Source organism: Glycine soja, chromosome 8 (genome assembly GCF_004193775.1).
Source record: "Glycine soja cultivar W05 chromosome 8, ASM419377v2, whole genome shotgun sequence".
NCBI lineage: Eukaryota > Viridiplantae > Streptophyta > Magnoliopsida > Fabales > Fabaceae > Glycine > Glycine soja.
This window is the reverse complement of record NC_041009.1, coordinates 2,040,553-2,061,465: the sequence shown is the minus strand read 5'-3', so window position 1 is coordinate 2,061,465 and position 20,913 is coordinate 2,040,553. Positions and strand designations below refer to the sequence as shown.

The 20,913-nt window shown below is 33.3% G+C and overlaps 2 protein-coding genes across 4 annotated transcripts; one reads left to right on the top strand and one right to left on the bottom strand.

The window, feature by feature from the left end:
• Nucleotides 1–284: 284 nt before the first annotated feature.
• On the bottom strand, nt 285–17,807 carry LOC114421096 (luminal-binding protein 5). 3 transcript variants are annotated; one of them, XM_028386890.1, is made up of 8 exons: nt 17,606–17,807; nt 2,907–3,174; nt 2,613–2,827; nt 2,288–2,530; nt 1,689–2,168; nt 1,416–1,570; nt 1,214–1,296; nt 285–1,119 (listed from the first exon to the last, which is right to left on the bottom strand). In XM_028386890.1, the coding sequence occupies exons 1-8, from the start codon at nt 17,658–17,660 to the stop codon at nt 615–617; spliced, it is 2,004 nt and encodes a 667-aa protein (XP_028242691.1). In that variant the 5' UTR covers nt 17,661–17,807; the 3' UTR covers nt 285–614. The 3 variants fall into 3 exon arrangements, with proteins under 3 accessions (XP_028242691.1, XP_028242689.1, XP_028242690.1); XM_028386888.1 differs by lacking the exon at nt 17,606–17,807 and adding an exon at nt 3,939–4,131; XM_028386889.1 differs by lacking the exons at nt 285–1,119; nt 1,214–1,296; nt 1,416–1,570; ... (2 more) ...; nt 2,613–2,827; nt 2,907–3,174 and adding exons at nt 13,945–14,610; nt 14,713–14,795; nt 14,914–15,068; ... (2 more) ...; nt 16,097–16,311; nt 16,391–16,658 and having other exon boundaries at nt 17,606–17,799.
• Nucleotides 6,369–12,412, top strand: LOC114421095 (glutamine-dependent NAD(+) synthetase-like). Its single transcript, XM_028386887.1, has 13 exons — nt 6,369–6,792; nt 7,001–7,306; nt 7,907–8,130; nt 8,305–8,408; nt 8,511–8,645; nt 8,786–8,954; nt 9,453–9,588; nt 9,781–9,919; nt 10,124–10,300; nt 10,615–10,782; nt 11,344–11,439; nt 11,653–11,781; nt 11,886–12,412. The coding sequence occupies exons 1-13, from the start codon at nt 6,599–6,601 to the stop codon at nt 12,102–12,104; spliced, it is 2,196 nt and encodes a 731-aa protein (XP_028242688.1). The 5' UTR covers nt 6,369–6,598; the 3' UTR covers nt 12,105–12,412.
• Nucleotides 17,808–20,913: the final 3,106 nt, after the last annotated feature.

Below are 20,913 nucleotides of genomic sequence, written 5' to 3'. Positions count from 1 at the left end.
TAAATTTTCTTTTCTTTTATTTTACTGATGGTCTCATATCTCGTTTTAAATAGATTTTTCTAGGAATTCATTTCATTCTGTCAAACCTTTTTATTTAAACCACTATTTTGAAATCATTTAAAAAGTTACTTTAATTTTAAATACTAACGTAATAAAGTCTTACATTTTTAATGACTAAAATAATGAGCTTGGACCAGGGACATATTTACCCTGAATTTTGACGAGAATCACGAAAGAATGAATTAAAATAAATTTTAAAAGAGTAGCAGACAAAAGATCTTTAGAAGAGTTACTTTGGTTTGATAGACTGAATTTTAAGCTCAATCTACGTAACAGACACTAATTCCAACATACGTAGACGGCTGTAGTTCCGAGTCCAACCGTCCTCCCTAGCATGAAGATAAAAACGAATATCGGAAAGCCGAAGAAGTATGGTGGTTAAACTAGCGATCCTAAAACAAATTCAAGCATTCATCTTTAAAGTATTTTCGGCACCAAAGATACAAGAGCTGGGGAAACTATTGTCAATTTCCACCTGTTACAAAATTTTGAAGACTCCGTTTAACCTACACTACTGCTCATCATTTAATGCTACTGCTTAAGCAACAACATCTCTAGAGCTCGTCATGAGAATCTTCATCGTCGTCCTCGCCTGATGCACCACCACCTGGGGCTCCACCTGATCTCTGATAGACAGCACTGATGATTGGGTTGCAAACAGCTTCCACCTCTTTGAGCTTCTCCTCATATTCTTCTTTCTCCACGCTCTGGTTGTCATCCAGCCATTCCAATGCTTCTTTCACTGCAGTCTCAACTTTCTCTTTTTCATCAGACTCCAACTTGTCAGCGAGCTTGTCTTTGTCACTGACCTGGTTTTTCATGTTGTAGACATAGGTTTCAAGACTGTTACGAGCATCAATCCTCTCCTTCACTTTTTTGTCTTCCTCAGCAAACTCTTCTGCTTCGCGAACCATCCGCTCAATTTCCTCCTGGCTAAGACGTCCCTTTTCATTTGTAATTGTTATCTTTTCTGATTTACCAGTGCCCTTGTCTTCTGCCTTCACATTTAGAATGCCATTTGCATCAACTTCGAAGGTCACTTCAATTTGAGGGGTACCCCTGTTCAATTACAACATAACATACCAATGAGTTACAAACATCAATTGAACAACATCTGTAGAGGACACTAGTATCATGAAAGCAGCAAACAAACCTTGGAGCTGGAGGAATTCCAGACAGTTCAAATTTCCCAAGCAGACGGCAATCCTTTGTGAGACTCCTCTCCCCTTCAAAAACCTATGTATTGAGAAAAGGCATCAATTATTAAAGTCCACTACACTACACAGTCATGCATTTTGAATTTAGAAGACAATTGAGCATCGTGCCCTTTAATGCAGTTGAATAATGAGCCATACCTGAATGGAGACGGTACTCTGCTGATCCTGGTAGGTGGTAAACACCTGGGATTTCTTGGTAGGGATAACAGTATTTCTGGGAATCAACTTCGTCATCACCCCACCAACAGTTTCAATTCCAAGGGTGAGGGGAGCCACATCCAAGAGAAGGATATCTGGATCCAGAGAGCCACACAACAATGAGACAGCGTAATGTGTCACAATCTACTTGCATAAATAATATTTATGATTTCTGGACAAGTAATTGAGAAGTTAGATTACAGACTACAGTACCTTTGGTTTCCTCACCACCCTCTCCACTCAAAATGCTTCCTTGCACTGCAGCACCATAGGCAACTGCTTCATCAGGGTTGACACCCTTGTTTGGCTCCTTTCCATCAAAGTAGTCCTTCAAAAGCTGTTGTACCTTTGGAATCCTTGTGCTTCCACCGACAAGAACAATCTCGTCAATTTGATTCTTCTGTAATCCAGCATCTTCCATAGCCTTCTTCACTGGTCCCATGGTCTTCCGGAACAAGTCATTGTTCAACTCCTCAAACCGAGCTCGGGTGAGTGGCTCAGAAAAATCAACACCATCAAAAAGTGATTCAATTTCCACGCGGACCTGGTGCTGGCTGCTGAGAGCTCTCTTTGCACGTTCAGCCTCTCTCCTCAGCTTGCTAAGTGCTCGGCTGTCCTTGCTAATATCCTTTTTATGCTTTTTATTGATCAATTTAATGAAGTACTCCATTATTCTCTGATCAAAGTCCTCACCTGGTAAGGTGAAGGAGAAATAGCAAGCATTAACATCAGAAGAAAATTTTGTGGAAAGAATAATATTTTTTCTACATAATAAGTTTTTCTTATTCAGACTCATTAAAAAAAATTCTCACCTCCAAGATGAGTATCTCCATTTGTAGCAAGAACCTCAAAAACACCATTATCAATTGTCAAGATACTGACATCAAATGTTCCACCCCCAAGGTCAAAAACAAGAATGTTCTTCTCGCCACCTTTCTTGTCCAATCCATACGCAATGGCAGCAGCAGTAGGTTCATTAATAATTCTAGCAACATTGAGACCAGCAATGACACCAGCATCTTTGGTGGCCTGCCTCTGAGCATCATTGAAGTAAGCTGTACAGTTGAAAGGAAAATGTGAGAAATTGGCATAAAAGCAAAATCAGAAAGTCATGAATTGTTCCAGACTTCCAGTTACCTGGGACAGTGACCACAGCATCATTAATTTTCTTCCCAAGGAATGCTTCCGCAGTTTCCTTCATCTTGGTCAGAATCATGGCACTGATTTCCTCAGGGCTGAACACCTTGGTCTCACCATCCTTAATTTTCACCTGTATGTAAGGTTTTCCATCCTTGTTGACAATCTTATAAGGAACAAGCTTCATGTCTCGTTGAACTTCCTTATCTTCAAACCTGCAAAAGGATACATGTCAGACACCTTTATTCACATCAAATCAAATTGTCCTAAATCAAAAACTTGAGGATGTCTTACTTTCTTCCAATAAGTCTCTTGACATCAAAGATGACCCTTTCTGGGTTGACAGCTGCCAGATTCTTGGCAGCCTCCCCAATGAGTCTCTCACTGTCGGTGAAAGCAACCCAAGAAGGGGTGATACGGTTACCTTGGTCATTGGCTATGATTTCAACATGGCCGTTCTTGTAAACACCAACACATGAATAGGTCGTTCCAAGATCAATCCCAATGACCGTCCCCAACTTGGTGGCTTCCTCCTTTGCAATGGAAATCGCAAATAGACATCCTGCGATGAACTCTCTCAAGGTTAATTACAATGTAAACTCAAACTAGTTAAATTCATGACAAACTGACTCGCGTAAAGTAAGTAATCTCATTTATTCATGACAATAGTTGACATCAAGTATACATGCACAACATCGAATTATGAATGTGATGAAATATCAATAATTGATTTTCTAATCAACTAGATTACATTTACTCTTGCTCGCTTTAGTAGAGGAGGCAAATCTTAGTTTAAAAGGAAGAAATCAATTATTTGGAGGCGTGACAAAGATTGACATAAACGAATGAAAAAAAATACGTTTTAGGTATCAAATCATGCATAATGTAATCTAATCTCACCAAAGATGAGGAATATTATAATTCGAGAAACTAAATTAATAAGCATGTAATTAATTTACTGGTGCACAAGACAAACAACACGAGTACTCTAACGAAGAAAAAAAGGTTTATGCAGCATGCGTTGTTTTCGCGAAATTAGAGAAAAACGGATACAATAATGACGCAGATGAAAAACAGCGACTAATCATTGTTGAGCCATTTCAAGGGTGTAGAGTGAGAGCGAGAAATGCATGATGATAATACTCAGTGGCACTAAATCGAGAGCGGTGATGAGAATGTTAAGCAAATAGGGTTAGGTTCTTATCAGATCCATGGAAATAGAGATCGAAACAAAGCACGAAAAAGGTTCAAACGAATCGTAGTGAGATCGATGTAGCTACTACATTTGAAATTGAAAGAGAAAAAGTGATGAGATCTGATTATTACCTAAGGAAACGATGATGGCGAGAGGAAGCAGAGACCCGCGAGAAAACGAGCAAGCCATGATGATGTCACCTTGTTTCTTTTCTTCCTTTCTCGATGGACGATGAATTGTAGGTTCTATTGAGTTCACGGCGGGGACTTCGCCATTTATAGTGCTCACTCGCAAGTACGAGCATGTCATATGTGCTGATGTGGACCAATCTAAGGTTGAGAAAGCATTGTTTGGCCAATAAAACTGGTCCTTTTGCTTGGGGACACCTCACGTCTCATTCTTTGCTTCATTTATTCAAAACTAGGATTTTAGTCAAACATATGTGTTTAATTTAATACAAATGAAATTTATAATATAATAATAAATATATAAATCAAATTACAATTAAATTTTATTATAAAAAATTTAAATTATAATATAAATTTATTTTTAAACACTGATAATCTTTTAAATTGTACTCTAATCCACCTATTTTGAGAGCTCTCTCCTTTTTTTATATTTTATTAAACTTATTCATTTTCCTTTTTTTTAATTATAGTGTCTAATTTCTTGGATATAGATTGTCCTTTTTTTTCAAATTTCTGTTTGATGTGTTATATAATCATTTGTTGTTTTTTTCTTTCAAATTTTACACTTGCTAACTTAACTAAATATCAAAAGTTAAAACTAATTTTAAATTTATATTTTATCTTCAAATTTCAAACACCCATGCATATGATATATTCTTGTAAGATGTTTGTATCGTCTGAATTATTTTTAGGTTTAATTATTCATTTCATCTTTATATTTTCAAATATATTTTTTTAATCATTATACTTAATAAATATATTTTCTTAGTCCTTACCGTTTACATTTTAATTCATAAAAAATCTCTGCGGTTAAAATTTTTTAGTTAACAAAGTTTTAAAAAAATTAACAAAGAGATCTTTTGGGAATTTAAAATATATTCTCGAAGGACTAAAAAAATTTACTTATTGACTATAGAGATTAAAAGAGATCAGTTTATAAACTACAGAGACAAAATTAATAAATAAATCTTAAATTAACATTTTATCTTTTTTTTAGTCTATTATTTTTAATATCTTTAGTTTTAACTTGAATTTCAGTATTTTTTAAAAATATATAAATGAAATATTTTTTCTTTATATAAACAACATAATTAAGTTAATTTATTGATTTTTAAATAAATAAGTTATAAATTTTTTTAAAAATGAATTATTATTTTTTCATTAGTAAATATCAAAGACAAATATCACTGTTTATTACAACTCAGGTATTTTGATAAATTATTTTTTTAGTTATATATATAAATAATATAATAATAAATTAAGCTATAAATTTGTCTACCAAACAAATTTAAGAGTATAATTTGACAAACAAACTTATGAAAATATTATTTTGTTAAAATATTACTTTAAATAACATTTTTTTAAAGATGATTTTTTTTTAAGAAGACGAACTTTAACTCATCATAATAACAAACTGAGAAATACAAGTGGGCATAGAATCAAACAAATTGGGACTAGCATAGCCAATGGATGCCCTTCTAACACTTGAGCCACCATATTTGCTTGTGGCCTAACAAAGTTGCAATGAAAGAAAAGCAAAGTCTTGCACTCTGACAGGATAAAACCCATATTCTTAAATGACATATGGGAGGCCAGCTGAACTACCCATGATAAAGCATGGAAGAGGCCCAAAGCTTCACCTTGTATAACATCAAAACCAAACTCAGAAAACATGGTCTTAGCAGCCACAAACTCAGTCTCTGATGCACATCCCCCATCCTATGTAGAGCTGATTGCGTCTTGGATCAATATCTGACACCACTCTAGCAAGCTTCCAATCCTTGAGCATGTGCACAGCTTTCTCAATATTTAGCATTTCCCATTTTTATATATCAACCATCAAACATTCAACCATTACTCTTGTTCATAGGTTGAGTATCAATTATATAATTGCTACTTATGGTAAGACAATATCTTATTTCCATAACATTTGGGGATAAAATATGATTAGGTAAGATGCGATCACATATAATTAAGATATAATCAGGATCTTATAATTTTTTAATATTTTTTTTAAAAAAAGTAAGATTAAAACTAAAAATCAATTTAATTGAAATTATTTTAACTTTTAGGATTGACTTACATTAGTGGTATAAAATTTTATTAATAAGAGAATTCGTGATCTGTTTTAAGTGTAAAATTTATATCAATAAGATTAGTATTTGGAAACATATTCTTTATGATTCACTATCAAAATAAAAGTTATAACTGCTTTAAAATTGAATCCCATCAGATAAAATTAAAATTTGAAACCAAACTGATTAAATAATAAATTAAGAAAATAAAAATAATTAAATTGTATGATTTTTGTCTTAAACCCGATTCAATACCGTAGTTGTTTTCTGATGATGGTTGAAATGAAATAAAAGCATCAAAATTGACACGCGTGGCAAGAGAGAGGGAAGGACAAGAATAGAACCCGTCCAAGGCTCCGGGAAGGGAAGAGAGAATTTTGAATATTGAATCGAACCGCAGCAAATAAGCTTCACCGTAACTTCGTGGAATCAAAGCTATTAAGTTCCCAACACCACAATTTAAAAAGCAAGGCCTTCGCAGTTGTTTTCACCACAACAAATTCTAACCCAATTCCAAAGAAAAACACCATGAGGCTATTGAAGGTTGCCACATCTAATCTGAACCAATGGGCGATGGACTTCGATTGCAACGCCAAGCAAATCAAAGAGTCCATAGCGAAGGCCAAAGAAGCCGGCGCTGCCATTAGGCTCGGACCCGAACTCGAGATTCCTGGTTATGGCTGCGAAGACCACTTCTTAGAGCTCGACACAGTTAACCATTCGTATGTACTACTTTCTTTTCTTCTCTCTCTCTGTCTAGTTTTTTTTTTTTTATCAGCAAAATGCTAATTGTTAATTTCTTAGTTTTTATCGATAGAAGCATCGAATGCACGACCTTTCCCTCCTTCCCTTCTTTCTTAACCACCCAACCAGCCTTATATCTCTGTGTGTGTGTAGTGTTATGATTTTGAGGAAACTGTGAAATTGCAGATGGGAGTGCCTGAAAGATTTACTGCTTGGAGATTGGACTGATGGCATTGTGTGTAGCTTTGGCATGCCCGTTATCAAAGGCTCCGAGCGCTACAATTGTCAGGTTTTCTGTCTCAATCGAAAGATTATTATGATACGACCCAAGATGTCTCTTGCCAATGATGGTAATTATAGAGAACTGAGATGGTTCACTGCTTGGAAGCAGAGGGATCAACTCGTCGATTTTCAGTTGCCACCTGAATTTTCCAAGGCAATAGGCCAAAATTCTGTTCCATTCGGTTATGGCTTCATTAAGTTTCAAGACACGTAAGTTATCAATTCACAAATTATGTTTCACTCGAGTTTAATATGCATGCACTCTCAGTGTAATTATGCTGTCAACTAATAGAAAATCAGGGATGATCAGACACTTTTAAGGTAGTTATTGTAAAAGTCAACTAACATCATACATGAAAATTTGTGATTGAATGAAATTGTAAAAAATCCTTTACACTATCACTGCATTAGTTTTCTGTTTTGTTTTTACTTAAAAGTTATGTTGTGTACTCTCTGTGTCCAATATACGTTTTTGAAGTTATGATAAATCATTGCTAAATGATAAATGCAAATGTTAAACAGATTATTGGTTCCTTCTTGGCTTCTTCTTATGTGTGTACTTAACTTACTATTACTAGATACGGATTTGGATTGTTCTCGTGTTTTAAAGCTGACATACCCATCAGAGTTGCATCCATGCAGTGTTTAGTTGATTGGCATACCTGTCCATTCTTCCATGCACCTAAGAATTAGCATGTTTCGACTATTTTTTGTGTGTGTATGCATGTATTTAATTTGTTTACTGGACTCTTCCAAGTTTTAGTCAGATGTTTATCAAGTGCTAAATATAAAGCATTTCCCCCTTTCTAGAGCTATTGCGGCTGAAGTTTGTGAAGAGCTTTTTACTCCAACTCCCCCTCATTCTGAACTTGCATTGAATGGGGTTGAAGTGTTTATGAATGCAAGTGGAAGTCACCACCAACTTAGAAAGCTCGATGTTCGTCTTCGTGCTTTTATAGGTGCCACTCAAACTCGCGGAGGGGTTTACATCTATAGTAATCACCAAGGCTGTGATGGCAGTCGCCTTTACTATGGTAAAAAAAAAAACTTTTCTCTTAATAGAATGATATTTGTTCTTTTCACATTTGTCCCATTGCATATCATTGGAAGCTAGAATACGGGCATTTTAACTTCCATTTAGCTTGTTTAGTTTTCATTTACATAGGATTTTTCCATATTTCTATAATTTTATCTTGCCTTTGCAACAGATGGCTGTGCTAGTGTTGTGGTAAATGGAGACGTCGTCGCTCAGGGTTCACAATTTTCTTTAAAAGATGTTGAAGTTGTGGTTGCTCAAATAGATCTAGATGTGGTATGTATTGCATGATATTCAATATATCAATGTACACAATCATTAAGACTATCAATAACTGACATTGGATTTGATTGGTTTACTCATTTTGTCTGTTGGTAGGTTGCAAGTCTTAGAGGATCTTTAAGTAGCTTCCAAGAGCAAGCAAGTTGTAAAACAAAGGTTCCTTCAGTGGAAGTACCTTTCAGTCTCTGTCTTCCTTTTAACCTTAAAACACACCTTTCTCTCCCACTTAAGGTTAGTTTATTTTCATTTTGAGTTGCAACTTTCAAGATAGTTAAAAATTGATGACATCTTGAATTCTTCTTTCGCAACATTACTGCTGCAATAATTCAGGTCTCCAAGCTGCTAAGTTTAATATGATATATACGTTACAGATAAAGTACCACACTCCTGAGGAGGAAATAGCATTTGGACCTGGTTGCTGGTTATGGGACTACTTAAGAAGAAGTGGAGCATCTGGTTTTCTGCTTCCTCTTTCTGGTGGAGCAGACAGTTCCTCCGTCGCTGCAATTGTTGGGTGCATGTGCCAGCTGGTTGTGAAAGGTAAGTTCTGGTGCAATGAGAAGTGTTGTTATATTCATGTATACTTTTAAAGTAAAGTTTCTATTTCAGATCAACTTGTGACAGTATTAGGAAGCAGCATTATTGCATTTAATAAAGAAATACTTCAAGTCACCGCTAGTCTAGCTTTTGATAAGTATATACTATATAAAGATCTCAGGGAAGGGTAGTTAAGAGGTCATGTATAATTGATTGACAGCTGAATTAGCTGGAGAAGTGGACCTGAATATTCATAGTTCCTTTCTTGAAAATCCTGCTAAGTTGCTTGAATATAGAGCATGGTGGCCTCTTATTACTTCAGAGTGTTCAACTTGCAAAGAAGCTAAACTGTCAACTGATGGTCAATAATAAAATTGAGGCAGATTATTGGCCTCCTTTTTGTTTTTTTTTATTTTCATATTTTCAATGTGGAAAAGGTGCAAAAAACAGCTGCATTTGTAATTCAGATATCATTTGCTAATGATTCATATTTTCCTGCAGAAATTGCAAATGGGGACGAGCAAGTTAAAGCTGATGCAATACGAATAGGAAACTATAAGGATGGCCTGTATCCTACAGACAGCAGAGAATTTGCTAAACGAATATTCTATACTGTGTTTATGGGATCTGAAAACAGGTAAGTGGTAAATTTCAGGTTTTAGTGTTTTACACTATTCAGCTGTATCACCCTAAGTTTCTATCTGCTATATTCCATTGATACTCCATCTATATTTGTATAAGAAGAGACACGTCAAATAAATTACTTGAGTTCAACTAAAAACACACTCTTATCAGATGTGATGTTCACTAAAGAAATCTCTTGTTTCAGTTCCGAAATGACAAGGTCACGAGCCAAGGTGCTGGCTGATGAAATTGGTTCATGGCACCTTGATGTTAGCATTGACGTAGTTGTGTCTGCTTTTTTGTCATTGTTCCAAACACTTACAGGAAAGCGACCACGGTATAAGGTAAATGAAGCATGAACTTGAGAATTCTCTCAACCATAAATGACAAGTACTAGAACTCTCAGACTAGAAAAATAACTGTGTAGCTTCTTTATGTGGAATCTCTCTTTTCTTTCCTAACTAAAGATTTGAATCATCTTGTATATTTTATGTTTCTATTTTCATAGTAGCCTCAAATAATTTCTTTGTATGGTTTTGTTCCTACAGGTAGATGGTGGATCTAATGTTGAAAATTTAAGCTTGCAGAACATTCAAGCTCGAATCAGAATGGTGCTAGCTTTCATGTTAGCATCACTCTTACCTTGGGTTCACAGCAAGCCTGGGTTTTATCTTGTCTTGGGGAGCTCCAATGTGGATGAAGGGTTACGTGGTTACTTGACCAAGGTATCCCTATTTTGCTTTGGATTATGCCTTTCTTTGTTAGGGACTTTATGTTTTTCTTCCATTTCATGTTTTCACTACTTGCAAAAATGTCAATTTATTTTTACTTTGCTTCTCGATCACAAATACTTATACAAAAAAATATAAATACACTTGAACCTTTGAAAACAGGAAATTAAGATTGTTTTGTAATTATTGGTGAAAATAGGAAATGGAAATAGAAAGATTTTCTTAAAACTGATCCTTTGTTTCTCAAATATTTTCTCATGTCTGTGGTCCATTTCACCCTTGTTATCAAAGTTTATCTCTTTTTATAGTATGATTGCAGCTCAGCAGATATAAATCCAATTGGTAGTATAAGTAAGCAAGACCTTCGGGCATTCTTGCAATGGGCAGCCATCCATCTTGGTTACTCATCTTTGGCAGATATTGAAGCAGCTCCACCCACAGCTGAACTGGAGCCTATACGTTCTAATTACAGTCAGGTAATATTCTGTTTTGTAACTTCTGTTACACCTTTCTGTACCGATCTTGAATCACTCGATGGACTCTTGTAGTTATGTTTAAATTGCAAATGCACATTAATATAATACCATATTCGGTATATGTGTAGCCATATGTAGGATTTTTGCCTATAGTGGGTCTACATTGGAGGGTGGGAGGTGGTTAACATTAACAATACAGAATTCAAATCATTATCTTTTTTTTTTCTTGTGACAAAGTGAAGGATTATTATCAACATTACCTGAGAGCAAGAGTTTAAATCTCAGCTCATAATGATGCTGTGAAAATATCTTTCCTTTATCTAGAGAAGTTGGTAGCTAGATAATTGGTTTGATTTCACACCAGAAATATGTTGTAATCTCTTGAATCTAAGAATACAGTAGAAACAACTGAAAAATCCAATGACCAACTCCTAATCCAATCATAATAAGGATCCATGGTAACCAGGGCAATACTAGAGAAAATGAAAGTCAAAGAGGAACTGATCTTTTATAATAAGTTTTAAAAATGTATAAACAAGTACCCCATTCTTTGTTGAACAGCTTGATGAAGTCGATATGGGAATGACTTACGAGGAGCTATCAGTTTATGGAAGACTACGAAAAATTTTCCGTTGTGGTCCAGTTTCCATGTTCCAGGTTTATTTTATGCTTCTCCATCCTGTCTTATGTCTTATTTGTCTAAACTACCCATGTTAAGTATAAAGCTTAGTGGAAAGAATAATTGCTCCACTTGGCATGACGAAGAAACTTTTGGCATCTAAAGTTGCCAGTCTGAATAGAGTTTTGTCATTTAATGTTTTGTCCATTTCGCTCTTCAGCCATAACCCGTTTTGTAATTTACTGTTGTAGAATCTATGCTACAGATGGGGTGCAAGATTGACACCATCACAAGTGGCTGAAAAAGTAAAACACTTCTTCAAGTATTATTCTATCAATCGACACAAAATGACTGTCTTGACGCCTTCCTACCATGCTGAGGTATGTATGTGAAGTCAGAGTTGAATTCTTCTGGATAACTCCTTGATTTGGCTTATTATATTTTTTGTTGGCTAATGAAAGTTAATCTTTCGATCATCTTGCAGAGTTATTCACCAGAGGATAATAGGTTTGATCTTCGCCAGTTTCTCTATAATGCAAGATGGCCATATCAATTTAGGAAAATTGATGAACTTGTAAGTGAATTGGATGTTAAAGATGTTAAAGATTCAGGAGACCATGAGGCAATGGCAGCTACATCTGATGGTGTTGGTGGGATGGGAGTTGCCGCAGCTGGTTCAGGCAATCCTAATGTTGGATTGTAATTAAAATTAACCCCTACCCTAATAAAAAAAAGAAGAAATAAAGCAGGATTGATGAAATTCATTCAACCTTTCATTTCAGCTTTTATTATGTCAGTGTAAAAATATTTTTAATTAGTCAATGTCAATCATGTTTCAGCAGTTTCGTTGTATTGGAAAGAGGAAGACAATGTGTGTTCTGGAACCCATTTGCAGTGATGCAAACACGGGTTCACACTTTCCAACACATGAAATTAAGAAGCAAGAATTTGTGTTTTGACCGTTTACATGATTCCAACTCGTAACCAAACACCCTGGATATTGCGATGTGAGACTAAAATTTTCAAATTGAATATCTCAACAGTCATTGGCAAAATTGGGTGATGCTAAAGATTTTAATATATTACCGGCTTTTTTTTTTGTTGTTGAATACGAACCAGAGGATTAGCTACCTCTAGCAGATATTGTGAGCTATATCAGCTCTTAAATCAGAAATTCAGAATACATTACCGGGGATATTGTTTCTGCATTTATGAAAATTTGGCATGATGGCGAGAAATTATTCTGTGCGTTTGTAGCCAAATCTCTTTGTCCGTCATCAGGACCTGCTATTTCAAGGCTTCATAGTCGCTCAGCCCTTTGGTACATGTTAACCATGACTAAATTAAATTAAAACAAAAAATTAAGGTTAAATTATTCTACATGTCTCTATAAATATGTCAATTTCTGAACTTTTTCCTTCAATTTCTCTCTAGTAAAAAAATTGTTTTCCCAAAAGTTTTTTTTTGAAGTCCCTAAATCGTCTGTGAAAGATTAGATGAGGCAATATCATTGATGAATTAGGACAATAGAATTTGTACAATAGTGGTTATAAAACAGATTTAGAAGAAATAGATTTTGACGTATAGATGAACCAAGAATGTCAAAATGTCAGATTTTGAACAAAACCACGATTTTTCTAAACAAAAAAAATCAACGAATTTCGTTACCATAAATCCCTAACTTCTAGTCATTTGAACCGCATTCTCGACATTGACCAAACAGGGACTAACATAATTGGCAACGATGAATTTAATCCTATAAAAAGTTCTGGACTAGAAGTATATATTCTGTAGGTGTGGGCAAGGTATATAACCGCTTCTCCATTGCCTTGTCTAATCCCGTCAAATTCAATAACAGTATCCCTCCTTGGTCAATAACCATTGTTAAAGAATAGAAAGGCAAGAGGTGCGGGCACTATGTAAAACAAGCATGATGACATGACACTATAACCATGTATAAAAAAATGATAAAACAACATAAATCATCATTTTAGAAACCGAAATTACAGATGGCATCCTTGATTTAAGTATTTATTTTCTGTTTCTATTTTTTTATTTTTTTTAAATAATTTTCTTTTTTTAAGATTTAAAAATTATACATAAAAAAAATACTAAAAAATGTCGTATTTTCATTTCTTCAAGAAAAGAAGTGAAATCTAATTTGGTGTTTTCAGCTGGGCCTGTATTCAAAAATATTTATTCTAAATTTTCAGCCATTATATTTTACTATTTTTCTATTTTCTCTGACAATAAAAAGCGATAACACTCAAACGCGTCACGCTAACTTCCGGACGCTACATTGGTGAATCCATCTTTGAACTTTATTCACAAGCTCCAGGTAAAAGTGAAAAAACAAATAACAATCGATAGAAATTTGATATTCGTGAGTTTTATAAAATGGCTGAATAATATTTTACGGAAGTTACCTGTTTTAAATTACAAACAGACTTAATTAAAAACTTATGGTCGGCATGGGCAGACGGATTAATTTCATCAGAGCACATTTTAACGGAGAAGCACGCGAAAAGAAGAGCGTAAGAGAATAGAAGTGAAACCAGACTCATGAAGAAGTTTGGTCGTAAAACTAAGCAAAAAAACAAAGTAAAAGTAATTTCACAAGTATCTTATCATCGGCACCAAAAAAGCAAGCGCAGAGCGCAGGGGAATTCTTAATTTCCCATATATGATAAAAATTTAGACTAATCTAGAGCTCATCGTGAGAATCATCCTCGTCTTCGCCTTCGCCACCTGCACCACCTGGGGCTCCTCCTGATCTCTGATACACAGCACTGATGATTGGGTTGCAAACGGCTTCAACCTCCTTCAGCTTCTCTTCATAATCTTCTTTCTCCACACTCTGGTTGTCATCCAGCCATTCCAATGCTTCTTTCACTGCAGTCTCAATTTTCTCCTTTTCATCTGACTCCAACTTGTCCGCGAGCTTGTCCTTGTCACTGACCTGATTCTTCATGTTGTATACGTAGGTTTCAAGACTGTTGCGAGCATCGATCCTCTCCTTCACCTTCTTGTCTTCCTCGGCAAACTCTTCTGCTTCACGAACCATTCTATCTATTTCTTCCTGGCTAAGACGTCCCTTTTCGTTTGTAATGGTGATCTTTTCTGATTTACCAGTTCCCTTGTCTTCTGCCTTCACATTTAGAATGCCGTTGGCATCAACTTCGAAGGTCACTTCAATTTGAGGGGTGCCCCTGTTCAATTACCCAAATATAATACCACCAATGAATTTACTAACATTAATATATGGAGCAATATTGAGAGAGGACACTGCATCATCAAAGCAGGTAACAAACCTTGGAGCTGGTGGAATTCCAGACAGATCAAATTTCCCAAGAAGGCGACAATCCTTTGTGAGACTCCTCTCACCTTCGAAAACCTGTATTAAGAAAAAAGCAGTGAATTGTCTCAAGTCAATCCCATCATAGTTCACCAGATAGTGGTGCATTTTGGATTTAGAAGAAAAACACGCATCATGCCCTTTAATGGCACCGTACCTGAATGGAGACGGTAGTCTGCTGGTCCTGGTAGGTGGTGAACACTTGAGATTTCTTGGTCGGGATAACAGTGTTTCTGGGAATCAACTTTGTCATGACTCCACCAACAGTTTCAATTCCGAGAGTGAGGGGAGCCACATCCAGGAGAAGGATATCTGGATAGAGATTGCCACACAACAATTAGAAAGTGTAATGCTTAGCAATCTACTTCCATAAATAATATTTACAGACTATGGTACCTTTGGTTTCTTCACCACCCTCTCCACTCAAAATGCTTCCTTGCACTGCAGCACCATAGGCAACTGCTTCATCAGGGTTGACCCCCTTGTTTGGCTCCTTTCCATCAAAGTAGTCCTTCAAAAGCTGTTGTACCTTTGGAATCCTTGTGCTTCCACCAACAAGAACAATCTCATCAATCTGACTCTTCTGTAATCCAGCATCTTCCATAGCCTTCTTCACTGGACCCATGGTCTTCCGGAACAAGTCATTGTTCAACTCCTCAAACCTAGCTCGAGTGAGTGGCTCAGAAAAATCAACACCATCAAAAAGTGATTCAATTTCCACGCGGACCTGGTGCTGGCTGCTGAGAGCCCTCTTTGCACGCTCAGCCTCTCTCCTCAGCTTTCCAAGTGCTCTGTTGTCCTTGCTAATATCCTTTCCATGCTTTTTCTTGATCAATTTAATGAAGTACTCCATTATTCTTTGATCAAAATCCTCACCTAGTAAGGGGAAACAGATATAGCAGACATTAGCATCAGAAAGAAAATTTTATGGAAAGAATATATATTTTCATTTCATTCTCGTGTGTATGTGTATAAAAGTACTCACCTCCAAGATGAGTATCTCCATTTGTAGCAAGAACTTCAAAAACACCGTTATCAATTGTCAAGATACTGACATCAAAGGTCCCACCACCAAGATCAAAGACTAGAATGTTCTTCTCGCCACCTTTCTTGTCCAATCCATAGGCAATGGCAGCGGCAGTGGGTTCGTTGATAATTCTAGCAACATTGAGACCAGCAATGACACCAGCATCCTTGGTGGCCTGCCTCTGAGCATCATTGAAGTAAGCTGTGCATTTGAAACAAAAATGTGAGAAATTGGAATAAAAGCAAAAGCAGGAGGAAAACAATCAAATTGAAGTGGAGAAATAAGTCGCAAATTGTTTCAGACTTCCAGTTACCTGGGACAGTGACCACAGCATCATTAATTTTCTTCCCGAGGAATGCTTCCGCAGTTTCCTTCATCTTGATCAGAACCATGGCACTGATTTCCTCAGGGCTGAACACCTTGGTCTCACCATCCTTAATTTTCACCTGAATGTAAGGTTTTCCATCCTTGTTGACAATCTTATAAGGAACAAGCTTCATGTCTTTTTGAACTTCCTTATCTTCGAACCTGCAAAAAGATGCAAGTCAGTAACAATTGATCCCACCAAATCAAATGGTCAAAAATCAACAACTTGAGCAAGTCTTACTTTCTTCCGATAAGTCTCTTGACATCAAAGATGGTCCTTTCTGGGTTGACAGCTGCCTGATTCTTGGCAGCCTCCCCAATGAGTCTCTCACTGTCGGTGAAAGCAACCCACGATGGGGTGATACGGTTACCTTGGTCGTTGGCTATGATTTCAACATGGCCATTCTTGTAAACACCGACACATGAATAGGTTGTTCCAAGATCAATGCCGATGACCGTCCCTAACTTGGTGGCTTCCTCCTTAGCAATGGAAATCGCAAATAGACATCCTATGGAGAAATTTCTCAATGTTAGTTACATAGTTAAATTTTTACAACACTTAAACTCATCGAAACGCAGTTAATTTCTGCATTTGCACATAATTGTGCTTGACAAATGATAATAATGATATGAATACGTTAACAAAATTAACATGAAGACACTTTACTTTATACTTTTTTCTATAGGTATTCAATTATCAGCCGGAGGAAAACTTCTCGATGTCATATTCAAATCGCAAATACGAAAACGCCAATCCTTTGAAAAAAGCATGCAATGAAAGCAAAAATCTTAAGCAACACAACGGAACAAAACTTATTTCCATGGCTAATACTAATCACTCGGCTTAACAGTGAAAATCTTTATCAACAACTTAAAAAACAAAAACAAACGAGAATGCAGCTAGTTAATTAGAAACATATTTTCACGAAACATTGATTCAAAAAATTTAAAATATATTAAAAAAAAACTGATTTAACAGAAATCAATGGTACTACGTGTGTTGGTTACGAAATACTATAAAAACTGATTTAACAGAAATCAGAGGCACGTGTGTTGGTTACGAAAAGTAATTTGCAACAATTAGCATTTTCAAAAACAAAACCAACAAAACGCTCCCTCGGAAATCGGAATAACGACTAGAACTGATCACTGTTGACGAAATTGTCAGATGCAGAGAAACGCGTATTACACAAACATGTAAGATCCTAGAACTAACGAGTTCGCAAAGAACTTCACTGAAATGAAGAACACAACACAGCACGATTTACGAAATCCTAAACAATTACTTCTAAAGATCTCAGTCACTGATCTACCGCTACGTAACACGAAACGAATCAAACAAAACAGATCCAAAAAGGTTCAAACAAAGCGAGATCTGGTTACATTTTTTCACTTGCGCATTTAAGCAAAAAGCTAAAAGAAAAGCATGAACAGATCTATTAGGAGGTGAAATTACCGAAGGAAATGATGGCTAGAACAATCAGAGAACGGCGTGCCCACGAGCCAGCCATTGCTCTCTCTCTCACACACACAGACACACTTTGTCTCTTCTTCTAGCAAAGCGTTTACGATTACAAGTGGAATAGGTTAAGTTGAAGGTGCGATGCGAGGTCGAAGAGAGTGTAATGTAATTTTGAAATTGCACGAGGGAGCGAGAGGCTTTTATGTAGTGCCCAAACCTGGTCAATTCCTGAATTTGAAGCTTTGACGCTCGAACATGTCACTAATGATGACGTGGACCAATGGAAATGCGCCTTTTGCTTGTTCCAACCAATGGCATTCGTTCTAGTGTTGGGAACACCTGTGCCGTCCATCTTTACGACCTCAACTTATCAAGGGCAATCATCTAGGATCCTCTTCTTATCATCATATATTATATTTTATCATATGCTAAATTATAATCTTGTTGCTTCTAAATTTTTAAATTTTTTATTTTTAGTTTTATAAATTGAGATTTTTGATCCTCAGTAAATTATTAATTAATAATTATGATTATTAAAGATATTTAATTAATTATAAGTTAAATAAAATTTATTAATAATTAAAATATTAATAAAAAATTATTAATCCTAATATATTGTTACTATTGGTGGACTCCTATGTGGCAGTGGAGGTGAAACAAAATACAATATTATGGAGAAGTATGATTATTATTAATTTTTTAATAATTAATAATTTTTGTTAATTTATAATTAACTTAATAAGAAGGACCAATATTATCCATTTATAAAATTAGAAAAATCAAATGTTATAATTAAAATACAAGAAAATTAAAATCATAAATTTAAAAAATTATGGAAAACCAAAATGACAATTTAAACTTTATAATGTTATATATCATATATTGCATTAAAAAAGATAATGTTTTTTAATTAATATTATCTTTAAGTACTAATTATTCAAAAAGTAAAATTTAATTGATTACATTTGACAAATAAAAAATAATTATATTATTTATTAAAATTTCATATCAACATTGATTAATAATCTATTTTATTTTTTATCATTATTTTAATTTGAACTGATAATTAATATTTTTATTATTTATATATAAATTAATTTAAAAAATATATTTTTTCTATCAAAATGCTATTAATTTATATTAATAAAAAAATCATATTTATTCCCATTATGTATTTTTCTTACCAAATTCTCATTATGACTATTTATATTTAAAAAAAAACACTTTATTTTATTTAATTCTCGTAAATAAATTATTTAGGACAATAATGACTTTAAAATGGATTTTATTTTAATTTAAAATTTATAAACCAAACTAAATGCAATAAGAAGTTATTTTCATAAATAAAATTTGTTCAAATGTAATTGAATTACATAAATAATTTGGTTGTTCCTTTATCATGATTTTGATTTTTTTTAAAAAGAAATCATTTTTTTACTATTTCTCTATTATCTATAATTTATCAATTTGAAAGTAGGATTGCAATCTAGTAAAAGGATGTCCGCGTTTTTTTTAATTCAAAATTATGATAAAAAATTAAAAAAAATGTTTTTAATTTATATTATCTTAAGTACTAAATGATTCAAAAAGTAATAAATAATTTATTAAATATCAATAATAGAAAATTATTGTATTGTATATTTAAATTTCATATTAATATCTTTACCAGTGTCTATCCATATTTATATTATATCATATATTAATATTAAAATATATTTTTATTAATCTCTCGAATTTTAAAAAACTGCTTTTAATTTAGTTCGTTGTATTAATAGTTTTACACTTACTGGTGGTTTTCAATCACCATTTTTTTAAAAAATTATTTAAAAATAATTTATGATAATTTTAAACCTTATAAATTGTGACATTATTAACAAAAAATAAGAAATATTAAAATTAATTTTTCAAAAATTCGAGAGACTAATAAAAACATAATTTTTTTAGGGACAAAAAAATCATTAACTAAATTTAAAGAATTAAAAAAGTAATTAAGCTTTAACTTCCGTATCAATATCAATAATTTATTTATTTTTATTAATAATTTAATTTGAACTGATAACTAAAAAAATGTTATTTCTATATAAATTATTTTAAAAAAATTATTTTATCCATCAAAATTCTATTAATTTGTATTAATAAATAAATGTCATATTTATTCTCATTATATATATATATATATATATATATATATATATATATATATTTATATATATATATATATATATATATATATATATATATTACCGAATTCTCGTTATGAGTATTTAGATTATTTTTTAAAACACTTCATTTTATTTAATTTTCATAAATAATTTATTTTGGGCAATCAGTCATGATAAAAACGGATTTTATTTAGGTAATATTTTAATTAAAAATTTATAGACCAAAATAAATGTTAAAATAATTTATTTTCATAAATAAATTTTAATAAACTGTAGTTGAATAAGATAAATATTTTGTTTTTTTTATGATTCTGTTTTTTTTAAAAAAAATACATCTTCTCTATTCTCTGTAAATTATAAAATTGAAAGTAGTATTGTAATCTAGTAAAATGATGACTCAATTTTTTTTTAAAATTCAAAATTACGATAAAAAAATAAATATTTTTAATTCATATTACTTTAATTACTAATTGATTCAAAAAGTAATAATTTTTTTGGGTGAATCAAGTAATAATTAATTGATTACATATTAATAAAAAAATCATTATATTATTTATTTAAATTTCACATCAATATGAACCAATAATATATTTTATTTATTATTATTATTATTTTAATTTGAATTGATAATTTAAAAAATATTATTTCTATATAAATTATTTTTGGAAATTTTATTTTATATCGATAAACTTTGATTGAATTAAATAAATATTTTTGTTGCTTTTTATTATGATTTTGATTTCTTTAATTTTTTTTTATTACTTCTCTATTATTTATAAATTGTGAAACTGAAAGTAGTACTGCAACTTATTTTTTCTCGTCTGATAATTTTTTTTTGACTAATTGATTGGTTGTCATTTTTTATTTTTTTGTTTAATTTTTGTAATTTCAAGCCATGCTGATGATCAGTCATGATAGTAGTTTGATGGAGTTGCAATCTTTGTTTTTATATTTTCTCCTTTAATTTGTTTTTCTTCTCTCTCTTTTCTTATACATATCGTTTGGTCTTTGGTTACAGGTGTAGATATTATTGCCTACCTTGGAAGGAAAAGTAATTTGTTTGTGTCTTCTTTGCTTGTAAAATATTTTATTTTACACTTTTGTTTTTTATTTTTTCTTTTGATTTTTGTTGTCTCTAGT